Source organism: Barbus barbus (genome assembly GCF_936440315.1).
Source record: "Barbus barbus genome assembly, chromosome: 19".
Lineage (NCBI taxonomy): Eukaryota > Metazoa > Chordata > Actinopteri > Cypriniformes > Cyprinidae > Barbus > Barbus barbus.
This window is the reverse complement of record NC_136747.1, coordinates 28,524,062-28,552,057: the sequence shown is the minus strand read 5'-3', so window position 1 is coordinate 28,552,057 and position 27,996 is coordinate 28,524,062. Positions and strand designations below refer to the sequence as shown.

Here is a 27,996-nt window from a genome sequence, read left to right as displayed (position 1 = left end):
GTGTTGCCGCTGCGCTCGCTAAATGTTCTAGGCGTGTATCATACCGCGGCTCCGTTACTGAGGTCAGTGACAGACTGGAAATGCATTTACCCTCAAACTGCTGTCAAGTAAAACAGGCCCTTTACAGCTTCCCGACGTTATCAATAAATGATTTCATTTCGAATCGTTTTAAAGTACTCACTGGCATGATTTACATACAATAGGCTATTGTCAGTATTGTAAGGATTTTACAACAAAACAAGTGATGACAATAAAAAGTAACGTTAAAATAGAATAAATAACAATAAAGTAGTATTAAAATTGGGTGCCGAATTAATAATGAATAAAATTCTATTTTTTATTATTTTATTTTAGTTTAAAGAATCCTGACTGACTTAAATTTTAATTAGTGAGTGATTTACTAGTGTTATTGTAATATCATTGATATACTTTATCGTATTTGTTAATATTTTGAATCAGATGTTTCATTTTCTTTTATTTCACATTTTTACGTCTTCAATTTTAGTTAAAGTTTTAGTCATTTTGTAATTTAAACAAAAAATTGCATAGTTTTTATTTATTAGTTTTCATTTATTTAGTTTGAGTTATTTTAGTACTTTAAGTTAAACTAAACTAAAAAAAAAACCTAAAACAAATTGCCTTGGCAACTAACTAAAATAAACTTTTTCTAAGAAGTTTAATTTTTTAATACTTCAATTTTTATTCTGTAATAATTGTATTTCTACTGTATTTAGTTCAAGCGTCTTTAGTTTTAGTTAACTATAATAACCCTGTGCATTAGTTCCATGCTGTATTTCACAGTTGGCTGCACAAAACTCTATAAAATGAAGTATAAAAGTGCTGCTCTTTCAGTCGTGAGGATTATGGACTGGTTTTTGAAGAACGTATCCATCTCTCGTCGCTAGTGCTGAGAAAAATGAAGCTTTTCAAAGCTTCAAATTCTATTCTTCGAATTTCTATCCTACACAATTACTCACTAACATAGCTTATTCGTCCAATTAAATGCATATTGTATGCATAACTTATTTATTTTTTTGTGAAAAATAATTTCACTGGTAAATAAAATATACCTTAGTATCGATATTTTTTATTTGAGTATCGATACTTTCGATACTCGCATTGGTATCGATTAAATCGATACGTCCATCCCTGGGCTGCGTCCCAGTCCCTTTTTTATGCCCTTCACTCGCAAACTTCCCTCCGTCTCGTTTACTCGGATGTACGTCATTGATTACATTGCATGAGTGCCCACTACCGGCAGAATCCTTGCAATGGGATGAATTGGAACATCCCAAGCCCTTGATCACTTAGAATCAGCTATACAGTTGGTTAATTGTTTACATTTATCCCCTTATGAATTAGTTTGGTGCAATATTCTGTTTGTATATAGGTATGATTGGGCTGTTATAAATGAAAAAAAAAAAAAAAAAAAGAGTTCTTTGGGGTGGGGATAAACTGAACGCGATCAGCGATAACGTCGTGTTGCATTGTGGTCTGTGGAGCGGCCTGAAGTGTGCATATGAAGCAGACATGGTCAAAATCAAGGGGTCGAGGGTCTGTCCATATAAAATTCCCTCGTTCACTTCGTGAAGTGGAACACACTTCAAAATGGCATCAGTGATTCCCCCAAAGGGAAGTGCTTAGAGAAGTTCATTAGTGAGTTTCTAAAAGTAGAGTGGAACGCTGCCCTAGTGTTTTTAAAGCGGCCATCGCTATGTATCGCTTCACCGAACCTCAAGACCCACAGAAACCCAAATAAAGTTGAATTACAGCACATACGCATAGATTCATTCCAACTGAGCCCAAAGTTTACGTTTCCTCATAAACCTGCTCCCATTCTGACCTGTTCACCATGTACCATGACCACCCATAAAAGCCGCGTGACCCTGGCGGCCAGAGGTCAGGAAGTACTGCCATATTGTTGTCAGAGTCCATCAGCGGCGGACACACATGAAAGCGGTGCATTCCTGCTTTATGATGCGATCGGCGTTAGATTCATGAACGCCGTCGACAGGATTAACGCCGTACGTCTCATTAGAGGATCCTGGCGCTGAGAGCCGCGGCGGGAGTCGAGCTGAGAAACACGGCCATTAGGGCGTCTCGTCTGCGCTCCCGTCTGCTTTCACCTGCGCTTGTCTGCGCTCTCATCTGCGTTATGGGGATTTATTTCGCACTTGAAGCACACCCAGGCCCATGGCATTTGCTGACAGTCGCTCTTTAAAGAGATGGATGTCAGAGCTTTCCTTGAGTATCGGTTGCCTGTTAGCTGTCAGAGCTTTTCGGGTGAATATTCAGTAACGTTAAGTGACCCTTAAATGTTCCCTGACTTCTCGTAACACAAACCTCAAACAAATCAATGCTGAAAGGGAGAGTTCAGCCAAAAATTAGAGGTTTGCCATCATTTACTCACTACAAACCTGTGTGAGCTTCTTCTTCTATTCAAAAGATACAGTCAAAGTCAATGGGGTCCAATGTCGACAGTTTTATGTGAATTTTAGTTCAGCTGATCTTGTACAGTTTCTCTGTTTTTTACTTGTTCTTTTCATATTTAACAGTAAGTAAAAAGGTTAATCACTTTATAAATCAGGAATAAATAAGCCAATAAGGCAAGTTCTGTTGTCATTTACTCGCTCTAAACCTGTATGAGGAGCTTCTGTGCAACTCAAAAGAAGATGCAGTGGAAGTCAATGGGGATGAATTTTAGTCCAGCTGATCTGGTCCAGTTTCTCTCTGTTTTACCCAGTTTTGTCCTTTTGATACTTAACTGTAAGTAAAAAAGCAAATCATACCATAAATAATAAATCGAAAGTCTGAGTTTTGTCACACTCACTAAATGACTGTGAAACAAAAATGTCAGTGGGTTTTTTTGTCCATACAGTGGAAGTCAGTGGGGTCCAGTGTTGAGTTTTAGTTCAGCTGATCTGGTCTGATTTCTCTGTTTCTCCCAGTCTTGTAAAAAGGCCAATCATAACATAAATCTGGAGTAAATAAACCAAAAATGCCTTATTTACTCACTCTACACCTGTATGAGGAGCTTCTGTGCAAATCAAAAGAAGATACAGTGAAAGCCAGCGAGGTCCAAAGTTGTTTGTATGTCTTTAAAATACTTTCTTTTGTGTTTTTTTCACACAAGACAGCAATGCATGCTGGTTTGAAACGACACGATGGAGAGTAAATAACGACTTTGTTACATGACACGACTGCAAGTTTTGGTTCAGTTTCTCTCTAAACTTGTCCTGTACTCGTACTGTACTCGAAGTTAAAATGCCAATCATAACAAAAATCATATATAAGGCAAAAATGATAGTTTTGTCACCATGCACTCACTAAATGACTGACTTTCTTCTGTGAAGCAAAAAAATGTCTTAAGTGGGTTTTTTGTTCATACAGTGAAAGTCAATAGGGTCTGAAGTTGCTTCTGTGTCTTTAAAATGTCTTATTTTTTGTTTTTCCACAGAAGAAAGTAAGTCATACTGGTTTGGGTTGGTTTGAAATGACTTGACAGTGAGAAAATGATGACTTTTGTGTTACATGACATTTGGCGCTTGTCCTCTGATACATCAGACTACTGTGCATGCAATGTGAATTTTGGTCCACTTTCTCTCTATTTCTCTCTATTAATAAAAAGGCCAATCATAACATAAATCATAAATAAATAAGGCAAAAATAGTAGAGTTTTAGTCCAGCTGATCTGGTCCAGTTTCTCTCTATTTCACCCAATCTTATCCTTTTACTACTGTACAATAAGTAAAAAGGCCAACCGTAACATTGAAAGAAATAAACCGGCCAAAATGTGCATTCTGTCATCATTTATGTACTTCAAACCGACATGAGTTTCTTCCACATAAGCGGAAAGAAGATCAATTGCAGATTGTCCAGAGTAAATGTATACAGATGCTGCTAAAAACACACCATAAAAATGGTTGTGCAACTGATGCACTACATCTTTTGAAGCCACACAATAGTTTTGCATGTAAATAATGACAGAATTGTCATTTTTGGCTGAACTAACCCAAGGCTTTCCAAAACAAATAGAGAAATTTGGTGTTTGCGTTTGATTTGGTGTGTGGAATTGCCTTATATTTCTGAATTCCAGCTGTGTGAGTCTCTCTAAGACGACAGAAACAATAAAGCCGTGGATTAGATGTGCGTGGCAGCAGCCGTATGCACAAATGCAGATTGCAGATTGAATATTCTGCGGGTTTTGGCGCATCTGCTCGATCTGATCTCCTGTAGTCATCCAAGGGAACTGGGGCCATCGCGCGCCACCTAATAACATTAACAAACACACGGATGAGTCCTCAGTGTACGGACCGTACGTGAATATCCTAAAGCAGCTCGCTTTCTGTCTGGCCCCGGTTTGGAGTTTTGAGTCGTGCGCTGTCTTGGTCTCTTAACGGCAGCTGACCTCTGGCTGACCCCGGGCTGGGTCTGATCGCGGCCTGTCGCTGACCCATTTCTCGCCTCTGATCGCTCTCCTCGCAGTACGGCGGAGCCATCGACCGGCCGGGGCCGCAGGATGGCAGGTGCTAAAAGTTTGACAGCGCAGGCCAGAGATACATGTTTTGAAGAGAGAGTGATGCATGTGTGTGTGTGTGTGTGTGTAGGCATCTGCACTGGAACCAGTGCTATTTTAGTAATTTTTTCTGACATTTCCTGTATTTGTCTTTTTTTCTGTTATATAAGTTTTTTAAGATCTAGTGTTTATTTTTAATTTTATTGTAGCTTTGTTTTAACTAACAATTTTTTTATATATATATATTTGAGGTTTTAGTTGAAGTTAATAATAACCTTGACTGGCACTGAGACTTAAATACTGTTTATACACTGATTATATATGACTTTTGAGCAGAGTTTGAGATGTTGTTGAGGTCTCCTCTGTAACTCTAGAGGAGAAACATCTCACATGCTGGAGACGTTCTCACTCCATGATTAAATGATTTCATTTCAACAGTGTCAAATAGATAAAAATAGATCAATTTCTTTTCTTTTCTTTTCTTTTCTTTTCTTTTCTTTTCTTTTCTTTTCTTTTCTTTTCTTTTCTTTTGAACCCTATAATATAAATATTAAATATTATATAAATAAAATTTTTATATTATATACATTTTTAAATTCAAAATTTTTCTGTGCCACTTTGCAAAACTTAAAATGCATGTAAAAATGTAACAATTCATTGTATCTGAGGATAAAATGGTTGTTTTGCGTTTTTAATTTTAATTTGCATAAATATTTTTCAGTTTATATATATATGAAGCTTAAAATAATGAAATTCCAGCTACATTTTAAAAACTGAAACTGAAAATGAATTAAAAATATGTAGACATATAAAACTCATAAAAATGATAGAACACAACAAAATTACTAAAGCTTTATCTAAAATTTAAATGGAAACAGAAAATATAAAAAATGAAAACCAATTTATACTATTAAATAACTATAATAGTATCAGTGATACTACAAAAAACAAAAAAAACACTGTAATCTGAAAAAGGTCAAGTTGAGCACATTGCATTGTGGGATACAGTATTCAGCGAATGCAGTAGTTTCTGTGATGCATCAGAACATTTGCATACTGTGGACTGTGTGCATACTAAATACTGCAGAAACATTAACAGTAGATGCTATTCTGAAATCAGTCTTTGTGATTGAGTCTGTGTGTTTTGAGAGTAACGTGCTAATTGGCTGAGATTATTCACCGGTATCCTCTCGGTGTACACGCACGCGTGTGTGTGTGTGTGTGTGTGTGTGTGCACTTTGGAGGGTCATGCGGTGACTCCCACGTGCGGTCCGGTGGCGGCCCGCGAGTGCTGTTACTCAGGAACAAGCAGGGCTTTTATCACATCTCCAGCTCTGACTCAGAAACTGCATTTCGCCGCTCTCTCTCTTTCTTCGGGACGGCGAGCGGACCCAGTTCTGCGCAGCAGTTCAACTCAGGAGCAGCCGTGCATGGGCCCGTCTCTGTGAGTCAGAGGTTTTTACACCTTTCGCTATGAAACACATACACACACATCTCTGTCTCTCAGCCTACTCAGGCATATGCTGCTTATGTCGACATGTTTATTGCTTTAAAACTGACCCACAGAGAGAGGGAGACACATGCAGGGAATCCCAGGCCCCTGTCTATCTGTGTCTGTCTGTCCTTCAGTCTCTGGAGACGTCAAACCAGTGCTCATGTCTCTGAACTCTCCTGTCACTTCATCTGATTGAGGCTTGCATCTTAATGTTGGATGAATGCAAGTAGTGAGATGCTTTTGTGTTTAATATTAGTGTACTGTGTGTGATCTTTAGTGGCTTAAACTGGTAATATGTGAAGAGACGAGTCATTTGGATCATATTTCTGAACCTGGACCACAAAACCAGTCATAAGGGTCTTTTTTGTTTTTTTAAATAAGATTTATACATAATTTGAAAGCAGAATAAATAGTCTTTCCATTGATGCATGGTTTGTTTTTGGATAGGACAATATTTGGTCCTTTCTGAGATGCAACTATTAGAAAATCTGGAATCTGAGGGAGCAAAAAGATCAAAATATAGAGAAAATCACCTTTAAAGTTGTCCAAATGAAGTTCTTAGCAATGCATATTACTAATCAAAAATGAAGTTTTGATATATTTGCAGTAGGAAATTTATAAAATATCTTCATGGAACATGATCTTCACTTAATATCTAATGATTTTTGGCAAATGGATAATTTTTACACACAATGTATTGTTGGCTATTGCTACAAATATACCTGTGCTACTTATGACTGCTTTTGTGCTCCAGAGTCACATTTTATAGCAACGCCAATGAGAAATGATCTAAAGCGTCTCACGTCAGCTGTATTCACACCGGTAGTTCTGTATAGTCATCTGATTGTTATTTGTCAAACACAGACAGATTGTTGACTACCAGCGTAAACTGGTTCACGTTGCATCTATTCCTGTCTTGACTAAGAGTGCTTTCACACCTGGCCTGTTGACGGCCCATGCCGTCTTTTGCTCTTCTTCATAGTAGGTGCATTTTAAAAATGTTTTCCCAACGAATCCTGCTCAAAATGATAAGTTAATATAACGACTACGAAAAACCCAACAATAATCCCGCGAAGCTGTTGTCGTTCCATGCTGAGAGATGACAAGCTATGAGTGGAATCCCGGAAAATAAACCGTGGAGCTTTGACCAATGAGAGGACAGTTTACTCACACGTGATTTGTATTAACATTTTTGGTCCGTTTAGAAACTTTGCCTTGTTAAAGTGAACTGCAGCAAGAATAAAAAGCAACATTGTAATAATTCTAATCCCTGTTTCAGAACAAAGCAATTGATCTACAGGTGTGAAAGCACCCTAAAATCACATGCAAATCATCCAAATGTGTGTTTTACATAGTGTGGAAAACTGGAAATAGATGTTAATTTGAATGGACAGGCAGAGATTATTTCTCAGACAAAATGCATACGTTACATAAATGTATTTTTTGTAGACACTTTAATCCAAAACAATTAGTGCTGATAAATCGCATCCAAAATAAAAGTTTTTGTTTACATAATATTTGTATGTGTACTGTGTATATTTATTAAGTGTATATAAATACACACACATACAGTATATATTTAGAAAATATTTACATGTATATACATTTATATATTCTTATATTATATATAAATATATTTAATATATAAACATAACATATTTTTCTTAAATATATACATGCATGTTATGTATATATACATAATAAGCACACACACACATATATTATGTAAACAAAACTTTTATTTTGGACGCGATTAATCGCGATTAATCATTTAACAGCCTCAAACAATATATTTATTAGAATTTTATATATATAAATATACCATTTTGACACTCTTTGAAGTGGCAAGACAGATCACTTTATAAAGCCTCGGTTCAAACGGCAGTGTGATCATCCCTTCCTCTTTACTACTAGTTTTAATGTGAAATAAACATGAATGAACATTTCATGCCGCATGTAATCGCTCAGTCAGTGTTTCAACCATGGAAAGATATCAATAGAACAGCTTCTAAAAAAAATATCACATAGCATTTAATTTACCTCAGGCAAGTCATCGGTGTCCACAGCTCGTTAGTTCGCTACAGAAATGAAGTCTAGAGAAGAGCATTTCGCCAAATATTACACTATATACTCATTATATTTTACTTTACCTGTTAGTGATGTCTTAATTATTTCATGTATGTTTAAATAAATCTGTTATGAAACAAGATATCACAGCCACTGTGGAAATGAATATATTGCAACAACAAATAGAAATGTTATAATTTAGAAGTTCATTTAAAAACTGCCTTATGTGCTGTTTGCATGTCTGCATACCTTTTTTAAGTTGAGTGTTGATTATTATATTTAAAAAATAAATAGTAAGTTCATTTTATCCCTAAGACAATTTTTAGTTATAATTGAATTTATTTAAATAAAGAATGATTTGTTCAGTAAACCACAATTTAATTAAACAAACAAACAAAAACAAATGTTTAGTTTTTCCCCTGCTGTAACAAAACCATACCTAACCGCGACGTCAAAACTGAGGTACGTACCAAACCGTCATGTTGGTGTACGTTACACCCCTAGTATGTTTACTTATTACACAAGATACATAAATTACATTTATTCATTCATATAGCAGATGCTTTTTATCCAAAACAATGTATTGAACAGTATATTTTTAATTGTAAAATATAAATGTCTATATATTTATATAACAATATATGAATATATACATTTCTAAAACTATTTAATTAAATAGTTTATAATTTAAGTAATACATATATTTGAATGTTTTTTCTATTTTATATATTTCTATTATATATTTAAAATTGTATTATAATTGCTACCAACATTAATAATTAATTTATGTATGTATAATTATTTAATTATTTTATTTTAAAATAAAATAAATTTTTTATCTTAAAATCTTATTTTAAAATATTAGCATGTAGTTGTTATAGTTATATTATTTTTGAAAATTCCCAAATTTTCATAATATTTAATTAAGAGCTCATATTAATGCTCTGATTTTAGTTAAGTCCTGGCCATAAACTGCACAATTTCTATGTACTTCTGGATATATATAAGTTTAGTGCGTGAGTCTTGTCTTTTTTTCCTGGTGTAATAAAATGTCCTGGAAATGTATCACTGAAAAAGAGAGGGGACGCTATCTGTTATATCAGTCATCACATCAGTTATTTGCCGTACAATAACATACTTTTCAGTATAGGCCAGATTTTCCATATCGGTGCGTCCCAGCGTAGCATATTTTCATTTGTAGAAGTCTTTGTCATCAGTGGCGTTTTCCTTGGCGAGTCTCTGGTCTTTGATGAAGAGAATCTCAATATTGAAGGTGCAGGACAGCAGAGGTCTGTGTATTTATCTGAGACGCTGTAAAACAGTCTGGATGGGCCGCCTGTTGACTGGACTCAGATCAGTATCAGACGCTGATCAGACGCATACACACACCCGACAGGCTCGATGACAGCAGGCACTTCTGATAAACAGACCCCCCTGCAACACACACACACACCCCCTGATACACACTCACGGTTCTGTCCATTTGGACTCCCAGTGATCACCTGTGTCTGTCTGTCTGTAAACCTAGGCCTATAAACCTTTAAAAACCTTTTTTAAAAAACATTCAAACAAAGCTTTGTCAAGCATTCAAAATGTCTAGTTTAACTTTTCTAATATTTTGTTCTAATTTCAAGTCATTTTAATTTTGCTCCCTTACATTACATTCAAATTTGAATTCAATTCTGCATCCTGTTTCAAATTCAAATAATTCAAAATATTTATTATCTAGTATCCATAAAGCTCATTCAAACAAATAATAAAAAACAACACAACAACTACTATAACATAAGGAAATGTATTACATAGAAAATACACAACTCTTAAAAAATGAAACAGTGTACCTAAAAGTTTTTTTTTTTTAATACTTTAGTGGTGGTAGGAATGAAAGTCTCTTTATACACTATCAGAAAAAATGTACAGAATCTGTCACTGGTGCAGTATGCTTTCAAAAGGTACACATTCGTACCTTACAAAGTGTGCATATTAGTATGTAAATTGTACATATTAGTACCTTTTAGTAAAGTACCATCCCAGTGACAGCTTTTATTTCTGAGAGTGTACACCAAAGTTACACTATACTGTCTACCAGATGGGAGTATCTGAAATGAACTATAAAGAAGATGGGAAGGATCTTTCACAACAGGTTTGCCACCGGAGTTTAGTGCTTCTTTAAATTCAGAAACCGAATGAATTTTCTTGCTCTTGTTGCAGAAGAATCTCAGTTAAGCTTGATGCATCTCAGCTAATTAAATTCAAACTATCCAACTTAACGTTGTCCTTTGAAACAACTCTGATCGCTGCCCTGCGCGCGAAGTCAAATCCATGAGAGAAAGTCCAGGCTGTTCTCAGATCAGCTGCTGTGGGGAAATTCCACCAGCACATGACAGGAGTGTGTTGCTTTGGATCGTCTGTTGGGTGTTTGCGTTTCCTTCTGTGCTTGTAGGTTAGCCATGACGGGAGTCCAGACACATGCGATCTACCCTGAACACGCTGCCTGCGAGAGAGAGAGAGAGAGAGAGAGAGAGAGGTCTTGGCTTGGGAGGATTTGGACCTCTCATCCTAGAAACAGCCGGCCCAGTTTGGACTCAGACCTGGTGTTAATGTTCTTTTTTTCTCCAATACAAATCTGTTGTGTAGCAACCCCCAGATTCTCCTTTACCCACAAACCGCATGTGTTTTTAAACGCACGGCAACACACACACACACACACACACACGCAGAGACATGTTGCTTATTCAGGTATTCATGCACAGCTACATTAGATCAAGTTAGACCCTCGGTTTCCTTCTTTTTTAAGGTCCAACGATTATTTTGCATGGATAACTTTATCATCAGTATTACAGACAACCAACTTGAAAACAAAAGATGTTATTAGGCCTACTTACTTCCTTAAACGTGCTATGCATTTTGAGGGGTTTTCACTTAAAAATTAAACTTTGGTCATTATTTACTCAGCCTCATGTTGTTGGACCCCATTGACATTCATTGTATGGACAAAGAAGACATTTCAACATATCTTCTTTTATTTTTTACACAGAAGAAATAAAGTCATGTAGTTTTAAAACAACATGATGGTGAGTAAATTACAACAGAATTTAATTTTTTGGGTGAACTGTCCCATTAAATCGTGTTTTGCTCTTATTTTGACTGATTGATTGGTGCACATTATTCTAAAGAAAATAAATGTTTCCTTCACATATTTTTAATTGAATGCAACGCCTCTAAGTATGAATCAATATTTAAATCATATTACAATTAATCATGTATAGTGGTTTAGTTTCAGTATGGAAAGTGGTTTAGTTTAGTTTCAATATGAATGCTTTCCCATCGTGGAAGTTAAATGTGTTTATGAACCGTGCAATTCATGGAAGATAACGTGTCATTTATATATTGATGAACAATATTGATATTTTTAAGACAGGTTAGAGAGTTTAACAAATATATAAGATAAAAAGACCTTTCTATGTAACACAAATAAGTCTTTAGTCTGTAGTTTCACTAAATCTTCTGATGTTATAAGAAGCCAGAAACCAAAACACCAGAACTTTATTAAGACTATTTGGGCTGTTTGGCTTTTCATGATGTGTTCTTTCAGACTAGTGTAAAGAAAACATCCAAAATACACTTTTAAGCATTCATTTTTTTGCACTTTATCTATTTGCGCCTGTAGATTTCTATTACTACACGTTTCTTTAAGGAGTTTGTTTCTCCATGTTAGCAGCACTTATATAAACCAAAATTTACAGTTCTATTCTTAGCAATATTCTGAAGGTTTTTAATAAGTTCATATATCATTCGCCTGGATTTATTTTTGCATTTTATCCATTCGCGTCTATACATTTCAATTACAATGTATATTTTTAAAGGCCGTTTTCTCAAAATGACATTCTTTCTCCACTTCAGCAGCACTTACATACACCAAACTTAGCAGTTTTACTCCAATCTATATTCTGAAGGTTTTTACCGTGGGGTTTGTTTATGTTTCATTTGCTGGTTTTATTATTGCACTTGATCTATTTGCATCTATGGATTTCAATTGCGATTTTTATCTTTAAACATCATTTTCTCAAATGTTTCTCCACTTCAGCAGCAGTTACATACACCAACATTTACAGTTTTATTCCTCTCTATATTCTGAAGGTTTTTACTGTGGGGTTTGTTAATATATCATTCAGCTGAGTATATACATCATTTTATTCCTAAAAACACAATGAAAATGTATTTTTAATGGCTCTTGACAGTATTTGTACAGAGGCTTTGTACTGAATCTAAGTTGCAGAATATCTGTGGGTGTGTTTTGGTACTTGAGAAAAGCCTTTGTAATTGTGCAGGCTGCCGTCTGGGACGGGCCCTCCTGGCAAAGCACGACATGTCGCGTCAGTCCTGATGCGTGCACGATGAATAAGAACCGGTCCTGAGCTCGAGTCGAGTGCAGAAGCATCAATCAGCTCAGAAAAATCACACCTCGAGCCCTCCGCCCACGCGAGGGGGAGTCCTACATGAGGTCACCCAGCCTCTAAACCTGAGAGTGGGAGGTGTTGAGACGACCGGGCAACAAAAGAGGGAAAGAGAAAGAAAGACAGACAGAGAGAGAGGCAGCGACATTTGTGGTGGGCTGCATTGAACACCACAAATCTGTGCTTTCATTTTCACTCTGTCTGTTCATGCTCATCTTTAATCGATGCACATTTGCACATTTGCACAATAGCACATGCAGTACATGTGTATGTTTACAGATATCTCATGCTGCATGCAAATTACACATAATTGATGCAAATGTGACTTGTGATGTTACTCTTGCAGTTTTAGAATTAATTATTTGAGTTGAGTTCTTGTTTTCCAGTAAACATCCTTAAAATGGAATGCATTGATAAGCATTGATCGTTTTTTTTCTTATAGTGTATTAAATACATGCATATTTTAGTATTTTTAAGCAATTTTGTTTCTAAGATGAATTTGTTGTTTTAAAAATATTTTGTTAAATTTGTATTTATTTTTGAGTTAATGAATAATTTGTATATTATTTATTGTTTTAATCAAATATAAGGCACATGCCAATCTGATTTTTTTGCAGTGTGTGTAGTTTTTATTCACAGATCCACTTTCGAAGGCAAGATGCATCAGAATTATGACTCACCAGCAGAGGAAATACTGAGGTGTGTAACTAACTAGCATGTTAATTGTAAACATTAGACAATCTGTCTGATAAATGAATGTTGTGCAATAAATTCAGAAAAACCTGCATTGCATTTTTACATAAGAATATTTAATGTCATTTTTTTTTCTTTTAAATGTTTAAGTTTTTACATATGACAGATGTGACATGAAGTTCATTATATATATATATATATATATATATATATATATATATATATATATATAGCTATATATATATATATATATATATATATATATATATATATATATGTATATATATGGAAGGAAATAAAATAAAACTGAATTAAAAATGTTATATATATATATAACTTATAACTTTTTAATGTGTTTTATAAATACAATTTCATTTCATTTAATTCTAATTATAATCATGTGTAATAAATATAATTTGCTCAATATACTGTAAAACAACAGAAAGTCCCACCATGATAGAAAAATTATAAATGTATATTTCAGTCTCTGTGTACCTACTTAAGTAAGTGGAGTATTTTTCAAATGGTAAAAATGCAGAAAGAGTGTAGGTTAAGTTATATTGTTTGTAATTAGCTGTAAGCATGTATAAAAACAATAGAAATCTATGCAAAGTAAATGTGTGTGTATATGTTGTTCAGCAGGTATAGTGAGGGGTGAGCACCCGTGGTTGATTGACCTTTGTGTGCAGTAATGTGTGTGGATTGGTTCACCTGTGGTGGTGAGTTCTGGTTAAGTCAAGTGATCTAGAGGTGTGTGGGTGACCAGAACGTTCAACCCACCTGCGGCTCAGCACTGTGACTCATCCACACTTGCTGCTTTCTTCTGATCTACTGTCACATGTTGCCCTGAAGTCATGGACCCGAGCCATTTCTACAGACCAGACCACCAGGATGAAAGACTCTTTTGACCTGGAGCGGTAAGAAACCAGCCAACAACCACTCAGAGCACCCAAGCGACGCTCAGTTAACCATCCACAGCATCTAACAGAAAAACATTAGTTAAAATGCCTGTTCTTTAGCTGTTTATGAGGTTTTGTGGTTTCAAGCAGCAGGTGTAGGCGGAGTTTAAAGTGACTCACCAGCTACAAATGAAGAATGTTTAGTTTCATATTTATGAAATGGATAGTTTTAAAAATTCTACTTGCACAGAATGTGAAATATGAGTTACAAGTAACATGGTTATTATAGTTAACTAAAACAAACTATATAAAAAAAATGTTGGCACTTGAAATAAAATAAAAATGAAAAAAAAAAAAAACATTTTATTTCAGCTACTCACCTAGACAGTTTTTCCTCATTTTTGTTTAGTTGTTCAAAAGTAACTAAAACTGAAACAAAAATTAATATAGACATATGAAAAACAAAAACTAATAAAAACACAAACAAAATTACTAAAAAATTAACTACAATTAAATCAAAAAGTAAAAAAAAAATATAGTGTCTCAGTTATTCTAAAATAGCACTGACTAGTAAATGCGTTTTGCTTGTTTTTTTATGCAAATTTTATAAATTATTAAAGAAAAGAGAGATAGGAAGGTTAAGGGTGCAGAAAATATGTTGTAGTTTGTAAATGGATGAATTAAAGGAAGAAGACTCTGCCAGGAAACACTGATTGTAATTTTCATTCTTTTCTTGTGTGCTATGATCGTTAACCTCTTCTAGGAATCCGGAGCAAGGTGATTGGTGGCTCATCCTGCAATGCACAGGTTTCTGTCCAATCAGGTGCTCTCTAGAGTGAGAATGGCCCTCCCCCTTACTCCACCTGCCATCTTGTAGTAAGTAGTGAATTATGATTCATAACTGTGAACCATATAAAGGAATGAATGTTCATAATTAAGATTGGTGTAATTTGATCCTGAAAAGTAAGACTGATTATCTCTTGACTAGCTGCTAATTGTTCAGAATAGTTCTCGAGACACAGTCTGAACACAATGGCTGTATTTATGCAGCATGGCGATCTGAACTCTAAGAGCCACCACGTGACCTTAGAGAAGTTTTCTTTTGCTAGATGTTTATTTTTTATTTGTATTTTTTAATTGATTTGAAATTGTATTGATTTTTTTAATGATTTTGCATTTTTTATATATATATTTAAATGATATGTGTATTATATTTCACTTGAAATATTTTTTTTGTGTTCTCATAACTTCTCAGTGCCGTGTGAAGCAAACTTTTGTGAAATGAGTTCATTGAATATTTGATGTATTTTATGACCTTATTTATTTATTTATTTATTTGTTTGTTTGTTTATTCCATTAATTCTCTAAACGGCTTGTCTTACTCTAGATTGATGGCCAGTCACCGTTTTTATTTTATTTTATTATTTAAAATTTTCTTATGTGAATGTTTATCACATTTATTTTTGTGATGCATTTTTTATTCTCATAACTTCTCACTGCTGTTCCCTAAATATTTAACATTTTTTTATTTTTATTTTATTTTATTTGAGTTAATAGAATATTTGATGTATTATGTAACCTCATTAGTGTTTCTTTCCAACAGTGATGTTCTAGTTCTTTCAATTTTATTTTATTTAATTTCATTTTATTTTACTACCTGATTGTGCTTCTCTCCGTTCTTCAAAAGTGGAGATGTTCCAACATGTTTGTGTTTATTTTTGTATTTTAATCGTTTTATGGAACTTCATTCTATTATGGAATTATTTTGTATTAGATTGTCCTATGTGAATATTTCCACATTTATTACGAAGCATTTATCAACTTCTGCGCACCATAAACAGCATGAAATGCGTCACCTGAATCTTCAGTGTATTCCATGCCCTGATTGTGCATAACAGCAGCGTGCTTGTGTTTGTGTGTTTGTGTATCAGCTGCATTACTTCTTTCACCTTCATGTGGTAACCTGGCACTGCACACACACGCCGCGCTCACTCAACGATGACGGCCACACACACACACACACACGCGCGCTGGCATGCTTTCTCAGGCCTGTCGGTCACAGGAAGGGTATCTGCGGTCGCGCTCTCCTCGCTGTGTGCGTTTATCCGTGGTCACTGCCCTCCGGACGTCCCGACACGGGTCAAACCCCCCGGCCTCTGTGCGTGGCTCGCGCACCTTCGCCCTCGGCCCGAGCGGCTCTGACCCGTCAGCACACACCCATCCTGGGCAGGCCAGAAGGCAAGCCTGGCCCCGCGCCCGCTGATGTCATAATGGCAGGAGTTCTTCTCGCATCCGGATTCCGGAGTTCCATCGGCTCCAGAACCCTTGGCCCCCCTCGGCCCGTGTTTATGGTCCGGTCCCGTCTCCGGTACGGGAGAGCAGCAGGGGCGAACCATCACATTTGGTGCCCAGCGTGGGGGCGGTCGTGAGCCGTGGCGCTCCAACTATCCCATGGAGCTTTTCTTCTGTCTTTTCTCCGTGATTTCGACTAACCTCATTTGCATCTGCTAATTAGATCCTGTTAGCATAATTCATGTGCATGACACCCTTTTGAAGCTAATGAATAGACACATCTCCAGAGTCCATAATGAGCGCCGCTTCCTCGTATATTACAGTGCATTTGACTTTAGCTACCAAACGAATGCGGAAAGTTTTGTTTACGAGAACCCATTTTACCAAGCTTATGGATCTGCAGTGCATTTTATCAGCACCATGAAGGAATCAAACTCTGGCCCTGGTGTTGTCAGCAGAATGATCGACTATTTGAGCTACAGGAAAACAATAATACATATATACATGGATATGTTGATTCGAGTCTAAATGGTTTTCATTATGTGAGCAGAGAGGGTCTGAATCCAATAGAATTACAATAAACTGTAGTAACATGTTTATAGAGATGCTGGACATTCCTTAATTGCAAGTTATTACTGCAGTGGTATATCATTTTATTTTATTATTATTATTATTATTTTTTGTATATGAAATGTTACTTTTTATATTAATTAAATGAAATATTGATTTCATTGTATATTTATTTATTTAGCTTCATTATGTTTTTTTATTTATATAATTTTATTTAATTATGTATTTGTTCATTTATTTTTTTTACTTATTTTCTTTTTCTTTTATTTGTTTTGCTATGAAATATCGATTTTTTATGTGAACAGTGTGTGACTTAAGATTAGCTCTGTATCTGATATAATTTTGTATTGATTTTTTTTATTAATTAGTAATGATTTAATTCATTCATTCATTTAACTTTATTATTTTATGTTTGTTTTTGGAAATAAAATGTAAAATTTATATTAATAGCTATGAAATTATTAGATTTGAATGTAAATGATTTTCTTATGCGTGTCTTGATACACAAGACAAAAAACCAGCTCAGCTGTATGAAATCACTGAAACAGTGGTCAATAATAGTGTTTACAGTCATCATATGTAAATATTTGAGCACAAAATTACACCATTTACCTCTCAGAATCAAGAGAGCTATCTAATAATGAATAGAATCTGAGATTTCAGATTTATCTTTATGTTCATAATGTACTCCAGTACTGCAGCATGAAGCACTTGCATGAAGTATTTGCTTTAGTATTTGTACTCAGACTAATGAAGCCTCAAACCGTGTAAAAATGCAGTTGGCATCATTAGTTTCTCTGTTTTTCAGACGAGTCTTCAAACTCTCTACATCAGTGTGGACGGCTGGATGCAGGACAGATCTGCTGGAGCTCAAGGTAAAGACTTATTTTCCAGATTTTAACCATAGCTTGATTCCTCACATTATTTAACAACATATATTATTTTATATTATTTTATTTGATTATTTTTAATTAACCTACACTGTAAAACATAAATCCGTAAAATAACAGAAAAAGTACTGGCAGCTCATTACACAAATTATCCATACATTTTACAGACATTTCTATTAACTCTAAAACACAATGCAATGAAGTGTAAAATTCAAAATACTGGTAAAACACCTGTAAAAAAATAAATACGGAAACATTGCTTCAAATTATACAGTATATTGTGCCCTACTTTTGCAGATTTTTTAGAGTGATATGGCTCTCTTCCTCACATTATTTAGCAAATTTGCTAAATAAGAGTTTGTATGTGCGGATCAGTTCATGCATGTGTACCCAGTGTTTTTTACCACGGCCTGAATTTCCTCAGAGCTGTAGTGTTTGCGTGCACACAGAGTTGTGTCATAATGGCCTGTATTTGTGCACATTTGTCCTGCTCTGCGTTTGTGTGGGTACAGCGTGTTTGTGTCCGGGTGTGGGACCTCTCGGGCCCTCGGTAGGGGGCATTGAGTCATATGACAGGGCCGGGGGCCACAGGATGTGACATCAGCGCGGTCTGGGTGGCCGTCTGCTCACGCCAGGCGCTTGATCTTTCCCATTTGGCCGTTCAGAGCTGGTGACGGACAGAATGAGTGACACCACTCACTCACTCACTCATGACTAGAGCTCATTATCACCTCCTGATCTGTCTGCTGTTTCACACACACACACACACACACACACACACACTCACACACACACACACACACACGCGCGCTTATATAGACTCATGCACATACATGCATACTTTGCTGTCTGAATGAATGCATATTTATTTGTGGTGTTTTATATAAAGCTTTCACAAACATTAAAAGAACAAATAATTTATTAACAAATCATTTATTAATCGATTTTGAAATTGAGCATTTTGATAAATGTTTTCAAAGGGATGTTTGGTGATTTAACTCGCTTGTGGGGGACTGTTTTGCAGCAAAAATATAATTAAACACATTTCATCGATTGTGTTTTCTATAGTTTTTAGGTTATTGTGGCCGAAGCGTTTCGTGTTTTATATGCAACACCATGAAAAACCTGGAAATATCAGGGATGCTTAAAACTGTGGGAAAAGTAAGTAAAGTAAATGTGAATTATTGATGCATAATGTGTGTTATAAGAATCTTTTGGGTTAAAATCTATATGAATATATAAGGTAACGTGTTTATTTTAGGTCTTATAATTGGATACTATTTCTTTTCTATTTCTGTTAATTTTTCACAATTTGTTCACCAGTCTTCACTGCAGTATTTCATTTTAAATGCTCCTAAATGCTTTAAATGCTATATATATACACAGTCAAGCCAAACTTTATTCGGACACCTTCAGCATTTCTCACATAATCACAGTTTATTCAATATAGTTCAGAAAATAGTAATAAAATATGACAAGAACTCAGAGTTAAACTGTGTCAGAACAAATAGATCTTGATAATATCAGATAACTTTGATAAAAAGGCATGTAATGAATTTGTTTGAATAGCTGTCAGCTGTTAAATTTAAGAACACAATTAGATAAAACCAATTTAGCTCAAACAATTACCAAGCAATGCTTCATTTTGTTCAGTCTGTGGTGGAAAAAGGTCACATTAGCAATTAAAGAAAAAACCCTTCAGCAAAACATGCTCAGCTAATAATTTTTGGTCCCAATATTTTTATCAATTTTACTGGTAGTCCACTGTATGAAGATTTTTTGGGTGTAATATATCACAGTTTACTTTATTTGGCTATATATGTTATATATAATGTTAGGACTGTCAAACAATCGCATTCAAAATAAAAGTTTATGTTCACATTATTTATGTGTGTGTACTGTGTATATGCATTATGTTTATGTAAAAACACACACATACAGTATATATTTTGAAAATATATATGTTTATATATTTATATATTCATGTTCTTATATTATATATAAATATATTTAATATATAAACAAAACATATTTTTCTTAAATATATGCATGTGTGTGTTTGTATTTATATATACATAATAAATATACACATATATAAACACATATTATGTAAACAAAACTTTTATTTTGGATGCAATAAAAAAATAAAATTTTCTGATCATTTCTGATAAGTATATTCTAACATATGACCACGTATCATTTTTTTAATCACTTATTTATTTATTTATATATATGAATCAGTCATCAGACATTTCCAGCTCAACGCTGCTCTCAGAGGTCCTGCTGACATCTGTCTGTTCTGATGTTTGCTCTTCCGTTCAGACATATTTATAGATAAAATGACTGACAGATAGAGACAGAGGGAAAGTTGTGTGGTTTAACACCTTGATGAGGCTCGCATCCTAATGACAGCTCATCTGAGAGCAGAGTGCAGGAGAGGAAGAGGAGGAGGAGGAGGAGGAGGAGGAGAGCTGTGATGGTATATGTGAGGTGCATGCTGGGGGATTCCTCTCGCTGCTGGAGGTGTCATGGTGTTGGTGTCTGCTGAACAGTTTGTGGTCACCTCTTGAGTGCTTTTCTCACAACACGTCTCCACGTTCATTTACCAGTTATTATACTGAAAATAAAGAATTGCACTGAATCCATTTGATCATTGTGACATCATCGGCCTCCATAATGACCACAATGTCACATGGTTTTAGCCAGTATAGAGTTGAATAGGATAATCAAATACATTTTTGAGACTTTTTTACTATTTACTATAAATAGTAGAATTTTGGAATTTGGCTCAATTGATTTGTTTCCATAACTTTAAAAAAAACAACAATTTCATTTGCTCCATTAATTTCATTTGTAGGACTGTCTAATATTCTAATTGATTTTTCTGGTGATGTAAAATTAAGCAAGTGTTGTGATGATTTATAGGCGCCTTTTAGATTTCGTGATTAGTTTGATTCTTCTTCTTCATTATTTGTCTCGTGTGTATGAGAGTGTTGAGACAGAGATATTTATATTTTAATAGAGTGTTTTGTCAGGAGAAAGCTGTTAGGATTGATATGGTAATTCATTTTTCAGTGAATCGGTTCAAGCGGTTCATTGAAATTAATTGATTAAAAACTTTTTTTTTTTTTTTTTTTTTTTTTTTTTTTTGGCCTGTCAGTAACACAGATAACACATGACAGTACGTATGTGTAGTTATGCTATCATCATTCACAGCCTTTTTTTTTTTTTTTTTTTTATATTATTTATTTTTTATTAATTAATTAAATTTTATATACCCTTTTATTTAACCATACTATGACCGACAAGACCAGGGGACTACGACGGCGTTTTAGTGCCACCTTAAAAAATAAAAAAAATCTAAGATTACGAGATTAAAGTCGTAATATTTCGAGAATAAAGTCGAAACTACGAGAATAAAGTCGAAACACTACGAGAATAAAGTCGAAACACTACGAGAATAAAGTCGAAACTACGAGAATAAAGTCGAAATGTTACGAGAATAAAGTCGAAATGTTACGAGAATAAAGTCGAAATGTTACGAGAATAAAGTCGAAATGTTACGAGAATAAAGTCGAAATGTTACGAGAATAAAGTCGAAACTACGAGAATAAAGTCGAAACACTACGAGAATAAAGTCGAAATGTTACGAGAATAAAGTCGTAATATTTCGAGAATAAAGTCGAAACTACGAGAATAAAGTCGAAATTATGAGAATAAACTCGTAATATTTTGAGAAAAATCACAGAATTGCTAGAAACAATGGATGTGGAGGATTTGGTTAAATCCTACTTTAGATTAGGATTTAGCAATAAGGAAGTTCTTTGTCTTTTGGCGCATCAGCACGGAGTTATAATTAGTAAAAGGACACTGCAGCGGGTATGTAGGAAACTTAATTTATTCAGAAGAAAAAATCAGACAGACTTTGAGGAAATTGCCTCTTTTGTGCAGTCTGAAATCGCGACCAGTGGTCGACTCCAAGGATATCGATGGTTACATCTGCGTGCTATTCGAAGAGGATATGTTCTTTCTCAAGAGACTATGAGGATGGTGATCAAAGAAATCGACCCTGAAGGAGTTGAACATCGGCGCGCTCGACGTCTCCGACGTCGCCAGTACTTCAGCCGAGGTCCCAATGCGTTGTGGCATATGGATTCATATGATAAGCTGAAGCCGTACGGCATTGCAATTAATGGTTGCATTGACGGCTTCAGTCGGTTTGTGTTGTGGATGGAAGCGTACAATACAAACAGTGACCCCAAAGTAATTGCAGACTACTACATTTCCACTGTAACCCGCATTGGGGGTTGTCCCGAGCGACTGCGCGCCGACCCAGGAACAGAAAATGGACACGTCAAAGACATGCAGGTTTTCCTGCGCAGAAACCACACGGACAGTTACGCAGGAGAGAAAAGTTTTATGTATGGATGCAGCACGGCAAATCAACGCATAGAGGCATGGTGGGGCATACTGCGTAAACAAAGTGGACAACTTTGGATGGACATCTTTCAGACCCTCAAAGACGATGGGCATTTCTCTGGTGATTTCTTGGACAAAAATCTTATACAGTTCTGCTTCTTGAACCTTGTCCAGGTATGTAACAATTTATTAGGTATTTATTACGATTACGTCTAAAGGCTAATCATACAGTAATATCCACTTTGAACTGAAGTTCAAATACTAGATAAACAACTGGATTTAACTATTATGTGAAGTTCAAAGTGTTGTTTATGCAAGGATGTATTTTGTGCATATAAGTTGTGCAGTAAATAGTTATAGATAAAATGGTGAATCTTAATGACATTTTTAGTGTCAAAATTCATGAACAATATTCATGAATTTTTTGGGGGGGTTATATGTATATGTATGATGGTGATTCTGCAGCTCAGTCTACATCCAGTTTTAATAATGAATGTCTTTATTTGCCATGCAGAATGAGATAGATGAAGTTGTGAGAACTTGGAACACCCACCAAATAAGACCACGACCAGGCCAGGGATTGCCCGCAGTTCGCCCAGTTCTGATGTTCTCTTTGCCAGAAATTCATGGTGCAACAGAAGACAAACTTAAATCTGTTCTTCCTCAAGAAGTGGCTGCTTGCAAAGAGGAGTGCACCCCAAAGGGGCAGTACCCCTGTGACAAGACTGTATTTGAGCTCTGTGTTCTTCTTATGGAAGAAAAAGGATTAATTGTTCCTGTGGACCCATACCATGCAGCTGAACTGTACACTCTGTTAAGAAATGAGATACTAGAGAATATCTAGAAAGAAAAACTTTACATGTTTGTATTTTAATGAAAGCATAATTAAATTTGAACTCAGATCTATATTACATTAGAGACCTATTACAATAGTATGTGTATTACAGTGTTATGCTAATATATTTTATTATTTTAAGCTAAGTGTAATAAATATTTTTAATGAACAGTTGTGGTGTATTCTTATACAAACAAGAAATTACAGTACACCAATAACTAACCATAATCAACGTAATACATGCAAAATATTTAATACATTTTTAAAACATCATGAAAATATCTATGAGCAACAAGCATAACCCTCACAGTGACTGCATAAAGCATTTCAATAACTTGCTAAGAACTCTCTGATGTGCCTTTTGAAGTGGTATTTACCTCAACTATACTTGAACATTTTTATAACATTTAATATGAGCATATGAATCAATATGTAAACAAAACATGGAAACTAAACAATGTATTTTCACAGAGAATATGTAAACCCTCCAACAGTTGTTTTTGCATTACATGCTGTGACACTCCTAAGCTTGATCTCAAATAACTTTTCAAGTATACCATTTCAAGTATAAACCTGGTTTTCTTCAGAATTCTACATTCCATGAGTATAGCAATATAAATCAGTATTTAACCATAACGTAAACACAACATAAAAATGTATTTAAACATTTAACCAGAGAATATATGCAAAACCTCCAGCAGTTCTTGATATCAAATAACTTTTCAAGTATACCGTTTCAAGATACATTTTCAAGTATAAACCTGGTTTTCTTACATTCAGTGAGTATAGATATAAATCAGTATTTAACCATAATGCAAACAACAAAATGTATGCACACAGAGAATGTGCAAAACCTCAGGATCTGTAATGTTCCTATGCTTGACCTTAAATTTGATACAGTTTTTTTTTTTCACAAATTCAATGGGTATAGTCTTTTTAATCAATATGTAAACCTAAGATGTAAACACAACACATACAGTGTATTTCCAGTTATCATATGCAGAGCTTCAGTGTAATACATTTAACGTTGTTATGTTTTTTAAGTATGAACCTGCTATTTCTTCAGAATTCTACATTTACAGACATTGAAGGTATATGTGTGTGTGTGTGTGTGTGTCTGTGTCTGTGTGTGATGTGTGTGTTTAGAAAAATGTCCAGCTACACAATGTCCATGACCCAGATGTTGCTTTCCAGAACACAGTTAAATTCAGCACGGAATTGTGGGAAATTATCATAGGAGTCGGAGAGTTCTAGGACCATTCCACAGGTATGTCCAATTGGCCTTCTAGTGAAATCTGTCTGGAAGGTGAACTCTACATGAATAGCCTCTGTAACCACCAAATCGGAACCGGTACAGAATCTCAAAAATCTGCCGAGTTTGTCTTCGTCAGTTTCCCTGATGTACCTTTTCAAGTGATTGGCAACCTCTGTTTGATTTTCTGACATTTCTGGTGGGAACTTCAACAGCCCAGTCACCTTTTTTTGTGTAGGCTTCAAGTCTTTGTATAGCTGTTGAATTTCTTCACAGCTGAGAGAGATCAGGCCTTTTGTGACCTCCCTCCAGCAGTCAATAACGAACATTGGTTTCTGAATGAGTTCCTTGTGAGCAATTTCATCAATTATTCCTGGTAGAGAGGAAGCAGTGACCCTCCTCCTGCACTCATAAGTGTTCATGATGTCCAGAAGCTCATCCATGTCGACAGAGGAAAAGTCGTTGAGTGCTTGATTGAGAACATCTCGCTCCTGGCAGCTGACAAACTTCATGAAAGCTGCCTTTAGGTCTGTATATACAGCCCCAAAGAGCATCTCCTCAAGCAATGGTGGAGCAAGCTTGATGGGCATGTATTTGCAGTCTTTAAACCCTTTAAGAAGGACTCGCCCCACAGCTTTCCACTTGTCACTGCTGAAGTCATGCCTGAGGAAGGGCACTTTTACAGATGTTCCAACAGTGCAATGTTCATAGAAATCAGACCAGAAGTTACTGTACACATCACGAAGGACGCCTGGCCCACTACCTGCTTCCTCTGAGTTGTTGGGAAGTATACGTCTTACTCTCAAGGACTGGGCGACAATTTCGTGGTCAGAAAATGCCTCAATCATGTCGTTGAAGCTATGTGAGTAGTGTATGGTCAAATTCCTGTTCGGTAAATCATTAGGAACATTTTGTGGTGAGTTACAAGGGTCATGGACCACTGTGTCACTGAGAGAATCATCCTCAATAGGCTGTTGCGGACCAAATGTGATCTCTGGGTCACTGCTGACATTGAGCACCATGCCAGCAAGATGGTCTTGTGAGGAATGTAGGCCAACGTCTTCATCAGAAATAAAAAAAACATCAGGAAGGGTATCCTGAGGCTCATATATCTCTAGTTGCTCATTTTCATTCTGAGAACAGTCATTAACTTTTGTTGAATCTGAATTGGAGATGTCACTAGCCTGGTCAGATTCATCACTAGACTCCTCAGTCAAGCTCATTTTTGAATGAGTTGCTACATAGAAACGCAAAATGGGGAGTTTGACAGTGTTGTAAATCATTCCAACTGAGACATCCTTGGGGAGTGGATTTTGCTTGAAATCCCAAACTTCAAATTCAAAATCAGACTCTTCGCCTTTGGTGGAGTTTCCATTCTGAAAGAATAATGCCTTTCCTTCTTTTAGTATATCATCATATCTTGCCTCAGCATTTATCTGTAGTTTTCTGGTCCCCCCACCTTGCCTTGCTCGAACCTGTTTTATTACACCATTTTCATCATGAAGCCACCCAATTTCAATATTTCGTTTGCATGATTTTGCTTTGCAGTTTGCTTTTTTGTTTGATGTTTGTGGCTCCTCTTCATCCTCATTTGCCGCCTTTCTAATCTTCATTTTTTCTCTCAATTTGTCAAAAAGACCCAGCTTTCGCTTTGCAGATGGGGTCTGACGCCTGCAAAAATGTATCAGGGCAATCCTGTCTCCATATGAGGGAAGGTACTTGGCCAGGTCTGCATCTTCCATAAGCAGGATGACTTCTCTGTCAATCTGTGAAAGAAGAGGGACATGCACGTTAACTTTTGGAACAAGAAAATCAATCATACTGTTTCATAACAGCTAAAAGGACATGTTATTAAAAAGAAGAACCAAATGTAAAATCTGGTCACTCAGATTTGATGCAACTGTCAGGACAAATCCGGTCCTGCAGGGCCAATGTTATGCAGTGTTTAGCTCAATCCCTAATCAAACACATCTGAAAAATCATCAGGATTGCTTGAAAATGTTAAGTGTGCTAGACTTGCGAAATTTATTAAGAATTATTAAGAACAGCATGCAAAATTTCTTTGTACGCTGTAATGGTTGTGATATGACCGTTGTGATATGACGTCATGCACTGCAGTGTCTTTTTAAAAACTGAAATCCAAAATGTAAAAACAATCTGCACCACTTTCCTGCAGTGCTACAGTTTAGACTTATGTTCTTTAAATTTGGCTACAAGGTCATGCTGTGATGTATCAATCTTCTACTGGTCACACGGTTTCATATGAATTTGCAGGTTAGAGTTCACCAAACTTATGGTTTCCACTCTCTCGGATTTGCATTATGAAATGTAAGTTAATGGAATGAAAAGTGTAGTGTGACTGCCCCTTAATTAGGTATGATGGAGGTAAACTCTGCAGGACAGTGCCCTCCAGGACTGATGCTGCCCATCCCTGCAGTAGGTGCATGTTTAAAGGGATATTAGGTTGTGACAGGGCAGAGAAGTTTAGTTAGAAGTTTAGAAGTACTGTTATTGTTTACATGACAGGAGGGACTTTCGCACTGCTTTAGTTCCAGAACTAAAAGTACAGTACTAAAGTACTCGGACGATTTTGCGCAAACTATTTCACAGTACCATTTAAAGGGTTGCATTTGCACCGACAGTGGGTACTAGGAAGTGACAAATAGTTCCTAGAACTGTTTTAGACCCTACTCTGAAGTAGAAGCTAATTTAGTTCCTCCAAACGGAGTTCATGGAACTAAAACCGTTCCTAGTTCCTGCGGTGCGAACATGCCAAAAAGTGGGTAGTTCCACAGTTAGTTCAGGTACTATGAAAAGATTTCTGTGTCTTTTAACAGAAGGATAAAAGAAAATTGAAAAAAAATTGTATTCTTATTATTTGTTATGTGTTCATATTTTATTTTAGTTGAACCATATTTTATTAGTTAGTTGAACCATATTCAATGTGCCTAATAACTTAATCAAATTAACCAAAACACCATACCTTTTGCTGCTTCATTGCTGTAATTTCTTCCTCAGGGATGCCTCGATCTCTTAGGAAATTGAAAATATCACTATTTTCCTCCATTCTTGGGGCTGCAAAGTAGTGCACAGGAGTGTTAAATTTAAATTGGATAACTTTAATATAATTTATAAGACTAGTGGGAAGAAACAGTGATAATGCATCTTTGGACAAAATTAATCGTTATGCCTTCTGCATGTATTTACCCTTTTATTTTTTTAAACCTTCAACAAATCCTGAAAATGATATACAGTACAGTACTGTGCAAAGTGTTTGGAATGTTAGACTTTGCTAAAGGGGGGGGGGTGGATCCTTAAAAAAAACTTTAGCTTTAACATGTTTAATATGTCCAAATATTCATTAGGTGTAATATTCCAGGGACATTTTGTATGAAACAGCTGTCCGATAACAGGTCCACACAGAGATCTGATGTCAGCTTCATTGAGCAAGTCTGGGATTACATTAAGAGACAGAGGACACTAAATCAAACAACTGTTGTAACATATGACACGCACATATGTTAACAGTTCTGCGCTTTGACGCATTATCAGAGGATAGAAAAAAAATCCATGTTTCGTGAACAGAGCTCGCACAAACGTTCACAAATTCA

At 35.6% G+C, this 27,996-nt stretch overlaps 2 protein-coding genes across 2 annotated transcripts; one reads left to right on the top strand and one right to left on the bottom strand.

Moving 5' to 3' along the window:
* The first annotated feature begins 21,648 nt into the window (after positions 1–21,648).
* On the top strand, positions 21,649–23,300 carry LOC306885012 (uncharacterized protein). Its single transcript, XM_079441318.1, has 2 exons — positions 21,649–22,472; positions 22,813–23,300. The coding sequence occupies exons 1-2, from the start codon at positions 21,921–21,923 to the stop codon at positions 23,140–23,142; spliced, it is 882 nt and encodes a 293-aa protein (XP_079297444.1). The 5' UTR covers positions 21,649–21,920; the 3' UTR covers positions 23,143–23,300.
* Positions 23,301–23,370: 70 nt separating this feature from the next.
* On the bottom strand, positions 23,371–27,488 carry LOC306885238 (uncharacterized protein). The gene is made up of 2 exons (XM_079441639.1): positions 27,369–27,488; positions 23,371–26,151 (listed from the first exon to the last, which is right to left on the bottom strand). Exons 1-2 carry the CDS (start codon positions 27,450–27,452, stop codon positions 24,292–24,294), a joined length of 1,944 nt encoding a protein of 647 aa, XP_079297765.1. The 5' UTR covers positions 27,453–27,488; the 3' UTR covers positions 23,371–24,291.
* Between the last annotated feature and the right edge of the window lie 508 nt (positions 27,489–27,996).